Source organism: Cladophialophora yegresii (assembly GCF_000585515.1).
Source record: "Cladophialophora yegresii CBS 114405 chromosome Unknown aczIN-supercont1.1, whole genome shotgun sequence".
Lineage (NCBI taxonomy): Eukaryota > Fungi > Ascomycota > Eurotiomycetes > Chaetothyriales > Herpotrichiellaceae > Cladophialophora > Cladophialophora yegresii.
The window spans coordinates 1,085,928-1,100,100 of NW_006913045.1; the positions used below are offsets into that span (position 1 = coordinate 1,085,928).

The 14,173-nt window shown below is 53.8% G+C and overlaps 3 protein-coding genes across 3 annotated transcripts; 2 read left to right on the top strand and 1 right to left on the bottom strand.

The window, feature by feature from the left end:
• Positions 1-830: 830 nt before the first annotated feature.
• On the bottom strand, positions 831-3,267 carry A1O7_00393 (uncharacterized protein; the record flags this gene model as incomplete). The annotated part of the gene is made up of 4 exons (XM_007754435.1): positions 831-1,863; positions 1,922-2,037; positions 2,086-2,118; positions 2,170-3,267. The coding sequence occupies 4 exons, from the start codon at positions 3,265-3,267 to the stop codon at positions 831-833; spliced, it is 2,280 nt and encodes a 759-aa protein (XP_007752625.1).
• Positions 3,268-11,647: 8,380 nt separating this feature from the next.
• Positions 11,648-12,054, top strand: A1O7_00395 (uncharacterized protein; the record flags this gene model as incomplete). The annotated part of the gene is made up of 2 exons (XM_007754436.1): positions 11,648-11,819; positions 11,879-12,054. 2 exons carry the CDS (start codon positions 11,648-11,650, stop codon positions 12,052-12,054), a joined length of 348 nt encoding a protein of 115 aa, XP_007752626.1.
• A 593-nt stretch (positions 12,055-12,647) lies between these two features.
• Positions 12,648-14,027, top strand: A1O7_00396 (uncharacterized protein; the record flags this gene model as incomplete). Its single annotated transcript, XM_007754437.1, has 1 exon — positions 12,648-14,027. One exon carries the CDS (start codon positions 12,648-12,650, stop codon positions 14,025-14,027), a length of 1,380 nt encoding a protein of 459 aa, XP_007752627.1.
• Positions 14,028-14,173: the final 146 nt, after the last annotated feature.

The following is a 14,173-nucleotide window of genomic DNA, read 5'->3' on the forward strand; positions in this document are numbered from 1 at the left end:
TGCAGTTACCCAAACCATCTTGTCGGGATGAAGGCATGTCCGATGGCCGACATAGTACACCAGTAGGCCGCTGCAAGACCACCATGATCTCCTTTAGTGCCCGTGAATGCCTTTCTAAGCTGCAGGAGTCTGTTGCTGGAGCTCCGGGACGTGATGCAATGACATTCATTAGTGCTTCTTCCATTGTCTTAAAAGACCTGGGCAGATCCCACTTTACCGGGATTCACGTATAACAAGACCACGAACACGATGCTTTGAGCGGCTTCATATCTACCATCTCCAAGAATGTACGACAAAGCGGCAGGTGAAAAATGAGGTCGTGACGCTTGAAGGCCTGCTTGACAGGTTCCCCCGGTCACATGGTGGATTCCAAATCTGCTGTATTGCCTGACAGAGACTCCAGATCAGGCCCCGATGTCCAAAAGCAGCACCTAGACATCAATAAATGGCCGCTCGAGAGCTTTTCATCCCAAAAATACATGGCTTCCAGATCAGAATCCCTCCCAGGGTATCGTCGAGCACACAACAGCTTCTCTTGTTGAGGCGAGACAATGCTCAGTGGTCCACCTCATCTCCTTCTTCCCTACCCTCATTCGATTCAAGTCGTCGATTCAAGTCGATATTCCCGGTTCTAAAACGCCTGCAATGCCGCCGTCATCATCATTAAAAGACATCAGATGTACATTCATCGTCTGTACAAAGGCGGTAACATCACGCCTTGTCGGTGGAGAAAACCAACTATTACTGCATGATATCTGGTGTTGGTTCGTGAGGTTGACCAGGGAAGCCTTGACAACCCGCCTGCTGCTCTTTGGCAGAGTATAAAGGTGTCAATTGTCTTTCCAGTTGGCCATGAAGATGCGGAGTTTTCGCTTGACGCCGTCTGTCAGTCGCATCGAGGAGTCGTCCTCCAACACTTCTATGCAGTGTTGGAGGACGTTAGAAGGGACATCCATTGGGGCAAGGGACCCATCAGGGCGGCTGAGCATGGGTGTGCCTTCCTGGTACTTCATATATCTGCTGATCGCCTCGTTCTCAGGAGTGAGGTCGTCGATCGCAAATGGCCTGTCAGGCTCTGCCGAGGCGTGCGTTGGTGAGAAGCGACCGTTTCCGCTGCTGGCCATGCTGGTTGCCCAGCCTGTCAGCGCCACTCGATACACTGCACCTGACCACCACGGCGGCCGGACTGGACGTGGCATCGATCGAATCAAGCGAAGTATCTGTCCACAATGGAACAAGGCTTCTTCCGCCTGGTCTATACATCGCATTTGCAACCACGACGCGTACCGGAACGAGCCAAGCGCTACCTCGCGGCGAGCGAACTGCTCAATGTCCTTGAAGCTGGTTATGGCATTCAGCGATATTAGGTGATACATGATGAGATTGGCACAAGTCGTCCAACATGTACCTTTGTTGCCTGCGAAGCTTCGCTTGCTGATGGAGTACCAGTGCTGCAGCAAAGAAGAGATATCCTCTAGCCGAGCCATGGTTGCTGCTTTGGATATCGCACGCGATGCTTTGGCATGGTTGGTGCCGTCAGGCAGACACGCAATAAACTGACGCAGCTGGCAGACTTGCGCCTGAATAGGATGCAACAGCAAACGAAGCTGGGTCGGCGAAAGTTCCTTCCCAGCCAAGTCGCCGTCGACGAATCCGGTGAAGAAGTCTTTGACGGAGGCAGGACTCTGGTATGTCGAGCCGTGGACTTTCTCAAGAAGCTCGACCCACTCCGATGGAGTCTCTGCATGCCAGAGGTCATCGGAGTCGGGCATCGGAGCATGGAGGTTTACTACTGATAACAAGGGAGTGGTGTCTGAAAACAAGCTCATCTCCTGATCGACAATTACCCACGAGTGAGCAAGTCTGGTACGTGTCAGTATGACGTAGTTCTGCTCGTCCCCTTCCATATGGACCCACATACCTATGCTTGCCTTCTTGTTCCTTCCACTCCTCCCATGCTTTTTCAGGGTTCTGCTTACATTTTCCAACGTCGATTGCGGACTCCGTGGTGTCCAGCATTCCAGAATGTGCGAGCATCTATCACAGGATTAGCGAGGCCACAATCTGAGAGGAGAGCGAACTTACAGCTAGGTACATGCCGCGTTGACCCATGGCCATCTAGGTTGGTGAGTTAGGAGCAAGGTCAGGAGTGCTGAATGTGTCACTTACGTCCATGTGCCATTTATCTCCCGACCAGGCGGCAAGGCATGTGAAGAGAAGCGCAGAGCGCAGCACCAAAACTTCGCGGGACTGGAGGACATCTTTCTCGATGGTGTCGAAGAGCGAGATCCGGCAAGCCTCTGTCAACCCGCTGGCGACATATCTAGCCTCCACTGTGGCCGTTGCTGAAGCGCCTGAAGCAACCATGAGTAAGATCAGCAGGCTTGCTGCTTTGCTGTTGTTCGACTGCATCAAAACGTTGGGATCCAGACGGCCAGCAGGAACTGACGAGTAGTATGGCTCATATCGCACAACGTAACTTCTCAGGAAGTACTGCATGACCTCAGGCGGGGGTAACATCAAAAATGCATCCCTGCTCGAGTCCGGGCTGGAAGGTGAGTCTTCTCGAGCCGCACGATCAGCTTTGTGAATGTCCAACGCCTTGTGAAGAAAGCTTTGAGTGATGGCGAGCAACTTCTCTCGAGACCATCCTACGATCTGCTCAGTCGCGATCTTCCGTTCTGTCGAAATGTCCAGCGATGACTCATCAAGCTGAGCCGTCCATGCCGTCCACGTGGTCTGGTTCCGGAGTGTTTGGGCGAGACCCTCCAGGTAGATGGCGGCTGTCTTGGGGGGCGCAAAGGAATACTGCTTGTCCACCCGGTTGCACTGGAAAAAGGGCCACGCATGATGCGCGGCCACGACCGCGTCCGGCTCTTGCAAACCACTGGTGCTAGACGAACTTGACGGCGAGAGGCCGGCTGGTGGCCGGTACTGCAGGGAACCATAGGGGCTCTGCAATTCCATGCGAGCGGGAAACGGCGTCCCGCCATCGGGGATATGGATCGGAAGGGGAATATGACTTGGAGTCTGAATCCCCATCTTACCGTGCAGGAGGAAGTGCTCCGTGTGATCCTGCAACATGGCCGACTGAGGGCTCATAAAGTCCGGGAGCATATTGGCGGAGTCGAAATCTATCATGCTTGTTGGAGCGCTGGTCATTGCCAGAAACTGATTGTCACTCTCGTGGTCGTAAGGGGTCCCTTGCATCTGTACGAAGGTATCCATGTGGGACATGTTTGGCATCATCGGTGTGATTGGGATCATGTCAGGGGGCGTGTGTGCGAAGCCATTTCTCATCATCTGCGGTTCCATCTCTGAGCTATACACGGCGGGAGCGATCGGAATCGGGTGGTGAGCGTCTGGGAGGCTCAGCCGATGCGGAGGGATGGTATGATGTCCCATGCCGTCTGTACGGGTTCGTCAGCCAACGTCTGAGGACATGGGATTGACAAGCTCACTAGGGGACATTCCATTTGCGCCTGGAGGTGGGCCAGAAAAATGAGACAATTGTGATACATGGAATGAGGCGGAAGAATGTAGTGCACGTTCAGAGTGCGGTCGTGGGAGGGGATTCCGTCGATTGGGATTGTGGGAGGACCGCCGAGTGGCCCGTGACTGACACACGATCTGCTTGCTCACACATCTTGAACACGGCACCTGGGGTTCTCATCGTCAGTACAGGGCATACGATGGGATGCGCCGCGGAAGCCTGGCATCGCGAAGCTCGGTGAAAAGCGAGTGTATCAGGAGCAGTTCTCTTGAACCGTCCTAGCACCCCGCGCCACTCTGCCTGCAGACCAATGCGACTCCTAGCCTAGACCGACTGACCTTCTTGTCACATTTTGCCTTTGCTTTGGCGCAGTGTACGCACGCAATGGGCATGCGTTCCGTAGGAGAGTCCATGACAGGAGGCTCTTGGGCGGTTCAAGGGGGGAGTAATAGTTTCAATGTGCTGGCGTCCCGGCGGACGCAACAGGAAGTCGAGTCTTGCTTCTTGTGTTCTTGAGGCTCGCAGCCTGGGCCAGGGCCTGAGCCTGATCAAGGCGCGTAAGTGTGGGCAGCTGGGGCGGGTGGCTGACGCTGGGATTGTAACCAGATTAGCATTATCTGAGGGGCGGAGGCTGAACGATGTATCGCAAAGTCAAATAGTCGATAAGCTGCAAGCGAATGTGGATGGTCCAACAAGGCTTCAACGAGAGGCGGGTGGTAATTAAACGTGATGTGAGCGAGAGTAAGGCGAGGGACGCGAGCGTAGACAACAACACAGGACACCGTGAGATGAAAAAAGATCGACGGCAACCACAGGGCCGATGATGGACGGATGGAGACACGAGATTCTCGAGAAAGGGAAGGCATGAAGAGGCCCACGAACCACTCATCACTCACCACCCTCATTTTAGGTTAGTGACAGTGACAAGGGGGCAGGGTTGAGCCTAAGCCAAGGGCTGTTCGGCTGGGCAAGGCAATAAAATCTGCGGGCGTTGCGTCTTTAGCAGCTGCTCCTGCAGGTGGGGTTGAATGTGGCCTTACCTGATAGATACACAGTACTGTACATAGGGCAGGTACGGACAGTTACCGTACCTACCTTTGTGACTGTCATGGAGATACGATGGCCATCATCACCACCTCACTTCAGCAGCAGGAGCGACACAGAAGGCCTGGGCTCGTCAGCCGGTGATCGTCTTGGGGACAGAAAGAGAGGCTTGGTGATGACGGCATGCATCGAGCTCCACCCAGCTTTCAGTCCCAGCTCAAAAGCCTCGTCAGTTAAGGTTCTCGATTGATTAATTGATTCATCATTTGTGGCATTGGGCACTTCTCAGTCAATGCATTGTTGCGCCCGTGCCGTTACTCTCGTCATCGTCCATAGCCATTGTGCGAGCACTGGTGACGGCAAGGAATCGCGACTATACTGCTGCAACGTGAGCGTTGCACCAATAGACCCAAGTGAATTGAGACCACGGCCCCAAAGAAGATAAATGGAATGCACGCCGAGGACGCCTTGCACGAGTTTTTGAGGCACTCGAGCCGAATCACTGGTGTGTGACAGGAATGCTTGCTGGCCCGCGGGCCCCCGCCGCCCTCGAAAGCATTTTCAGCCCACCCCACCAACAGCACCCACCCACCCACCAGCCTTCACGGCAGGCACTGCGCAGCTTCACCTTGCCTTTCGGAAGCGACAGGGTTAAGCTATCCGCCCGCCATGCATCAGTGCGGGAACGAAAAGAGTTCCTGTCATTACCAATTGATAGCCACGGCCCGAAATAGCCTGGAAAGGATCCTTCATTTTCCTCCAAGGGGTCTATGCTTCAGCTCCCCAGCTTCGCGAGCTGGACATTACTACGTATTCACTGCGGGGGTTGTCCGAATTGCAGCTCATCCTCTGCACGGCGTCGACTTTTCCTGCAGTCGCTCCTTTCCGGTCGCGATCAATACGAAGCCGAAGTCGACCGTTAGCTTTGATCTGATAGCGATGGTTCCAGAGCGCACTGTTCGCCTCGGCCCCTCTTCGTCGCTCAGGACGAACCATATTGGACAATTGACCCTCGACAGGATGATGTCGTCAAGGATCTCGCATCGGCTACATCAATGGGCAAGAGTAAGACACAGGACACCTATTAAGCTCCTGGCTTTACAAACTCTCGCACGGTTCGAGCACTCTCATTTCAGGGGAGCCCCGGTCGATCTCTTACTATTCTGCGCTTCCCCGGTCCTGGCAATAATATAAACTTGTAAACTAGGATTATCTTGCTGACGGTTGCACGAGATGGTGACAGCTTGCCTGCTGCCGTGCTCTGTGGCCCGTATGCGCAGGAGCACGGCAAGCCACGTCGACGCAGCCCGGGGCCTCTGACACGACCCCTCCTTGACGCTGCGCCGTCCTTTGCTCGTTCTTGCGCCAGACTCTCAGACAATAGAGACCACCAGCCGTTCTCGGGTTAGTGCGCGCAAGCCCGAAATACGGGCAATGATGCTGCCTGTTGTGCTTTGTCTAGAGCTCGCTGCGCCATCCATTCCGTGTGTTCGCTCTGAACATGGCCATTGGAAAAGCCACAAGACCCCATTGACAAGTGAAATGCTCCGGTTGGGGCTAATGATCGCCTTCGTCGTCACCGCCTTCAGCCAGCCATGCTGGAGCCGCACATGCAAAGTGGTGCGTTGCCACGAGCGGGGAGGGGAGCCTCTCTGCATCTGCATCTGCTCCAAGCTTGCGTATCTGGCTGCTGTTCACGTTTTCAGCGACCGAGCGAGGTCCAGCTCAGAGCGCCATTTCGTAAAATCATTGCCAACTCATCCTCTTCACGTACTCACGACTTCAGTAATTGGGTGTGCTGCGCACATCAGGTATTCGGGGTCTAGGTCGCCGGAGCAGACTTCGAAGCAGGCAATACTGGTCAACACTGAACGGGGCACATCACTCCATCAGGCGGAGTACACAGGTAACTCGTACATTCACCCAGTATCTGGCTTGGCGTGATCACCCAGTCGACGGGTTCTTCAAGTGTAAGTGTCAGGCTTGTACCGATACACCGGTCAACAGTACAGCACCATGACAAACTCGGTCAACAACATGCAAACCGCTTTCTCTTTATTTACTGCATTTGCTCCCTTGAGCTCGGCAACTGGCTCTGTGCATTAGCCCAACTAGCCGCTCTAACCGTTTTCTCGAGCTTGCTGATATCTCAAAAGTGTGCGACTGGCCACGGTCGAGTTCTGAGCAATCCCCTGGTTGCGCGATATCGCATACATATCTGCTCAACCGTGTTGATTTCTTGCCATGTTTATTGATGGTCTGTGGATCCTCTTGGTGGTGCCATAAATGGACCTCAAGCCGTACAGGCCCACAGTCCTATGAGCTTCCAAGACATACTCCGTACTCCGTACACACCCCCGCGACCTAGATACACGATCCGAGGCTCGCTGTAGCATTCCGCCTCGACCCGAGGCAGGACCGAGTCAACGCGTGGTGATTTCTCGATAGTCATCGCCCGACTTGAGGTTTGGAATATGCACAGTGCAGGTGCTCACCACGCAATGCCGTGTGTTCGGCATCGAGCTAGGCCGCTACTCTGTGAAGCCTTCGATCCCTTCAGCTTCCCAAGGTTCTGGCCTTGCAAGACCGTCATGCCTCAATACAGAAGGCCGGCCTTTCCCCAGTCGTCAACTTGATTACTATCTTAGTCTGACAAGGCTGGCTATCACGGTGAGCACGGTGCAGTTGAACCCCCGACATCTCCGTTACAATGATTGAACATGCAAGGCCCGTCACGCAAACAAAGCTCTCCACTGAGGGTTCTTGCCCAAACAATAGTAGAACAAGGATCCTCCCGAGCTTCAATGAGCTATCTCATCTAGCGCAGCGAAAGCTTCTGCCTTGCGTGGTGAGTCAGCTTAGATCGGCTTCGTCGCATACTAACGCACCGTTGAGGCCGCCTGTTCCCCAGATGGGTATATCCTAGCTAGCCGCCAAGGAACGAGCATGCCGTACGCCTTGTCGTTCTGACCGGGATACCGCCGAGATCATGTATCAGTGCGTTAGGCACTGCGAGCACGGCTTTGTCATCTAGGCGGTAAGTACCCATCAACATCGCACCCCTAGATACATTAGGCGCCTCGTTCTCCTGTGTACCTTTACAGACACTCTTTCCACATCGTATTCGGATCGCTAAGCGACGTTGGATCGAAGCACCCAGGGACCTTGAAGGTTCACAGCAATTGGTTCAATGGGCATGCACTGCACTCAAAATACTGCTTACACAATGCAGGTAGTAGCGAACAGTGTTGATCGCTGGGGGCAAAGGGGCCCCAGGTTCATCGGCTTCCGACAATGCCTTAGTACGCCCTTCTCGACTGTATCCATTTGATTATTTTGTGCAGGACCGGCCCTACGCAGTGTACCGGGATATTTTTCTGCCACTTGCGTGGTCCAGCGTTCTAGCACTGATTACCGAACCACGAGCTAATGCATACGTAGCAGTTACTTCCAGTCAAAGTCCATGATGCCGCCAAGCTCCTAGACGCTGATTCATGTTGTATACCTTCCAGCACTTCGGTCGAGATCACGCCACTCACTGAAGCGGTACAGTCTTTGGGAGACTGGCGACGACAGGCGGTGTCGGTGCCAGAAAACTCTTCCTTCTTAGCGTAAAGTGCCCGCTAAGCGCCCTTGCACCCGAATTACCAAGTGCAGGGTGTAAAGTATTTCAGCATCGGGCTGAAAAATGTTTAACGAGGTCGTTCCGATTGGTTACCAAGAGCTCACTTGCAATGAATGCGCATGGCCACCGCCCGACGTTGCACGACACATCAACAACCATTTACACTGGCGGTGGTTCACGACCTCGCTAAACACCTGTCACAAGCTGCCTTGATCGCGGCCTGCTGTAATCGCCTCAAGACTTAAGGGACGGTCATGGGGTCCAACATATTGCAAACTGTCTCGAATCGAAATGCCATATTTCAAACTGACCTGGCTAGAACAGGTGCTTGCTTCCCGACAGAGGGGACGCGATCCTGTCGCCACACAGCGCCTGCGGGTCGAAGTAGCCTACCAACAATGAGTCGGTTCACCGACATCGCGGCGCAGATGAGCCGTTGAGCGCCTTTACAAAGGGCATTGGGTCTGTTTCAGAGTCCTCAAGGTAACGGAAAGTGTCGGATGGGTCTCATCCTCATTTTACGTGGCAACCCAACAATTGATTGACAACCGACGTCTACACTCGGGGGGCGCAACCGTGTGGTCACCCAGTGATTGAAGTTGCTTTACGTCCCCATCATGTGTTAGTGTCACTGTCCATCATCCACCAAAGCTATGTGGACGTGTGTGGACCGCTTCACTGGGCATTGGCTGTGTCTAATCGCATCGATAGCGCCTTGAGATGGCCAGTGGATGATTGTTCGCATCGGCAACGACTGAGGCTTTTCAAAAGCTGGAATTCTCACGACGGAGCCGAGAACCAGATCTAGGATTTTCAGGCACACGCATCCGGGCGGTTACACATTAAGCTCTATACACTCGCACACCAACCGCTGCCGCTCAAGACCCGTGTTGAAGTGGAGGATACAAACAAAACCCGTTCTAGCATTGCACAGTAGAGATAGCGCCGGAGATGAATTCCGAACGTCTATGACGCGCTGACTGCGTGGCTCTATCTGCCTGCGCCGAAATACGAGCGTGCCGACAACCCGTCGAGCCCATCACCTGTACGTGCCTGTGTAAATTCCTCGAGCCGGTGTGCAGCCCATGCAGGACCTGGGGCCCCAGGAAAGCCCCTCACCGTGTCGCCCTCTGCCGCACTGGCCACAGGACAATTACTTGCATTCGTTTCTCTGAATTTGTGGGCTTCAGCTCCAGGGCGGATGTCTCGTATCTGTCGGCCCCAGGACGAGAGGGTGTATGTGCTCAGCAGTGCCTGGACAGGGTGGTAAGCTTCGCTCCTACGTCAGGAGGGAGTGTGGGATGAATGGTGTATGCTGATACATACCTAGGTATCGAGCCAGGCAAGCGTGCAGGAGATCCATCTCGCACATGCATCCGATGTGAGTGTGTGCATCCGGTTCCTCCATTCAAGAGATTTGCCGGTGTGCGATCTGCCCAAACAGCCAGCATGCGACAACCCCAAGGCGATGGGATTTGAGGCCACCCAGCAAGGCCTCCTTCTCCCTTCAGCCTCATGAAAGTCCGAATTCCACACCGGATAGCAAGTCAGACTCCGGCTATCCTCAGACTCAGCCCTGTCTCTACCTCTCGCCTGTCTGCACAGTATTTGGACACTTCCAAACAAATTGTCCGCTAAATTTGAGTATGTTACAAAGCCCGAGGCCAGACAGACTGTTCTTGTCAGCCAGTGAAAGATTTAACGCCTTTGCCGTTTTGCCTCGCGTCATGGACAACGCAGACCTCGAATCGAGTCTCCTAGCGGTGCAATCGTCCAGCTCATAGGGTGCCTTGGCTGCATAACACGGGATCTCTTGAACAAACCCCTCCTCTTCCACGTTTTCCCACAAAAGATGGTCATCCTGAAATGGATCCGAGGATTGCCATTCCATGACGGATGGAATTTCATGCTAAGTCTGGATGCTTGATCTCACCATCAAATTCATCTTCGGGTTGCAGACTGTTATGGTCATGGCAAGCCTCAAGCCTGTGGCAACAAACGTTAGACACGGAAGTCTGACCCGTTCTTACAAGACACTTCCACTTTGCAGGGGTCATCGTTCAGCGAGCGAGCACCTTTCATGTGGCGATGTCTTCTTATTATGCTGATCCTTGTGTTCCCTTATCTCTCTTCATCATGATGTTGAGCTCTTTGTCCCCTCGCCTGCCTAATATGGGTATGGCATGCTTGTGCCGGGTATGCCGCTTTTCTTGTGCCGTCTTCCGAGCTCGATGTCCCTACCTATCTGCATGGATCCGAAAGGGCGGCGATAACAGGGTATCCCAGCGCTCGAATGAAGCTCTGGTGTCTGCACTGATCTAGGGTATGAGATGGTATTGCATTTCAAGGGATCCCTGAGTTCGGAGAGATTGAATGATCGGCAGAACCACCTGTGCTCGACTGCAATGCGTGACCTCAACCAGAGAGACGCCGGATGTACTGGAAATGCGGTCAACAGCCGGTTGCCTTCTCCTGCGACTACAGACGCCAGAGCGGGAGGTCTTTCAATGCATAAGCATGCATTCATGCGCCTAGTCTTTGATCGATCAGACTAGTGGTTCCTGCCGATTTCGACACGATACCTGTTGGGGGTTTGGCCTTGGATTCGTTTCGGGCACCGTCTGCGTAAAGCGTGCTACCTCCAGCACCAGTGTAATCCACTCGACATCGAGCCAGCATGTCTTCATCGTCGACGAAGCGAAAGTACTATACTCGGCCGGCCACGATACGCCGAGGGGCTATAGACTCGGCACTGTGCTGCGCGGATCGAGCGTATGGTTAGCAACCTAGGGGTATCTTCGAGTACAGATCTTGTTCCCGACGAGGCAGAGTCCTAAGCCCAAGTGCTTACTGTACAAGCAGCTTACCGCGAAGGTTGAAGGCCCCTCATTCCTTGAGTCTGCCCAGGTTTCCTGATTTAATGAGAAGGGTTGGAAGAGTGCTCGGCTAATAGCTGCCTTTCAGAAACAGCAGCTTCTCAGCCGCATAGAATGACGCTGGTATGTAAAGAATGTAACTCATGGGGTGTGACTGTCTTAGCTCCTGGTGTACTACGAGGACAGAGCTTTTTGCTACAGCTAGCCGGTTGCCGTCAAATCTGCAAACCACGGACAAAAAACAAAATGACCGCGCCAGGTTTCGAACCTGGGACCTCATCGGAATAATGTTCAGCAAATGTGAACGATGCGTGATAACCACTACACTACGCGGTCCTGAAACTGTCGTGTTTCGAACATCATTTCAGGGACAAAATCCGGAAATTCGTCTCATATCAGGCATTTTTCTCCCCTCACGTTGAGATTTCTCCATCTCCTCCAGGCGCCTTAATTCCGCTCCCGCTCCCCTCCAATCCCCTCATGCCCGTAGCCTTGCCCTTTGGACTCTCCACCAAAACCTCATTCGAGTACTGTAGCATCTGCACAACCATCATTGTACCAGCTACCGAATAACAAGAAACTCGTGTAGTTCTGTTATCGATAGCAACGATGTCCTCTCAGGGTATCAGCCTGGCCACACCACCAAAATGCACAGCAGATTTCTGTCTCATTCCTCTCGGCACTCCGACCGCTTCGGTTTCAGCACAGATCGCCGAGGTCCAGCGACTACTGAAGAAAAGTGGCCTCAAGTACAGTATGCACTCGGCGGGGACTACTGTTGGTGAGGACTTCTGTTCTACTCATCTAGCTAATCTTATTTGCTTATGCTTGGTTGAACAGAGGGATCGTGGGACGATGTCATGCGGCTGATCGGCCAAGCGCACTCGCTTCTCCACGAGAAAGGCGTTGTGCGGATTCAGAGCGATATCCGTGTAGGCTCGCGGACAGATAAGCCACAGACGATGCAAGACAAGGTCACGGCGGTGGAGAAGCTGCTGGCTGCCGACAATGAGTAAATACTAGCGAGGGGCACCATTACTGGCGCTGGTCTCGCTGTCGAGTAATACCATGTGCTAAGAGACCCTCCCAGCTGCTCTTGCGCGCTTGATTGCAGGCGCATCCAATGCGGTAAGGCTTACAGCCAACAGAAGCAAGAGGTCAGGATACAGAGCGAAGACCATTCAGCTGGGAAGAGCAGCGGCTTTTGAGCCTTGGCCACAGATTTCCGCAAGCCACAGGTGTGGCTGGTGTGGCTGTGCAGGCGCTTGGGCATTGGGGATCATCGTCTCTCCGCCAAATCAGCCAGGAACACGCAACTTAACCTGCGACAATGCCCTCTTAATGGGTGACAATGCCGCTGATTTTGCCGCCCAACTTCCCTGAGCTCTCTTTCATCATGAGAAAGAGCACTGTGCTATTGCCCTTCAAGTTTCATTGTTGACGACCTCTCCGTCTTTGTTGACCGCCACGTTCCTTCCCAGCCATGCGATTTGAATAGTCCCAAACGGGCGGTTGGACCAGACTGCCCTTCCTGACTCTGTATATTTGACCAATTGTTCCCACAAAGCACACTTACTTACCCAACCTAGAAGCCTGTCGAGCAGCGGCCATGGCCGCAATCACGCAGACCATTGCAATCATTGATCGGTCGAACAAGGTGGTCAGTACAAGCAAGCAACTCAAAAATGTCTTCAAAGAGGCGAAGATGGCCTACCTCGAGCGGAAGGCCGAGATAGTCAACGCACGAAGGGCGAAAGAGGAGAAGGAACTGAGAAAGGCAATGAAGGCCGTGACAATCGCAGAGGACGCAAGATCAGACACAACTCGGAGATCACGCAGACATCGCAGCCATAGAACGGAGGTGGAGGAAGCCTACAGACGTCCGTCAACCCCCGAGCGCCACTACTCGTCCGAGTCTCCAAGGAGATATCATGCTCGTGTAGAGTCCGAAGCGGATGTTCCCAGGTACCTCGAGGAGCCTTGCCGCCCACATGTCGGCCTAGCAGCGTTCAACGAGGAGCTCTATGGTCACAACCACTCGGCGCCGGTGACTCCGCACGCACCTGCGGGCCATGAACTCGTCCGTCGCACCACAGACCTGCCTTTGCAGACCCAACACCCGCACCGCCCTTCGCCTGTTCGATCCCATTCGGTTTCAGACATCGACATGGATCTCGCTTACGGAGACTTCCACCCAGAGTCACTTATGCTTGACCCAAAGACGGAGCAAAAGCTGCAGAAGCAGGAGATGTCAAGCCTGGTGTTGAAGTGCAAGATGCTCATCGATGAAGCCAATTGTGCCCAGCATAGTGTGCGAGCAATGATCGCACATCTGCAAGGGAACCCGGACGCCATGGCAGCCGTTGCACTGACGTTGGCTGAGATCAGCAATTTGGCGAGCAAGATGGCGCCGGGTGCGCTCGCGGCGTTCAAGGCAGGCGCGCCGTCCGTCTTTGCCATGCTTGCGGCTCCTGAGTTCCTCATCGCTGTGGGTGTCGGCGTGGGAATCACGGTGGTCATGTTTGGAGGCTACAAGATCATCAAGAAGATCAAGGCGCATGTCAGCGACAAGGAAGAAGACGAGCCTGTGGATGAAATGCTGGATGTCCGTGAGCTCGACCGGATCGAGCACTGGAGGCGTGGCATTTCGGATGCCGACACTGCTAGTGTGGCCACGAGTGTTGAAGGTGAATACATCACTCCTACGGCCGCGAAGAGCATGGGTCACCTGCCTATTCCTAGGGATAGGAGCGAGGAACGACAGAAGGAGCAGCGAAGAGAAGAGAAGAGAAAGAAGAAACACCACAGGAGGATTGAGGACGATCCTGACCGTACAGTGGTTGCCAGCGAGGATTCGTCGAAGTCGCGGAGGAGCAAGAGCAGTAGATCTGAGAAGAAAGAGAAGGCGATAGTGAAGGTCAAGAAGACGAGTACGCTAAGGAAGATGTTCAGCAGCAGGGATACCGAAGTGGTCTCTTCGAGACGATGACTCCCCGGGACAGTGATCCAGGAACGTATATGGGTCCATGATTCCACGAAGCCATGAGGATATGGAGTTTTACGATGCTGTGCTTGCAGAAGCGGGCTTTCAGTATATAGATTTGATCGAATTCATCCAGCCAGGCTTCCTTTTAC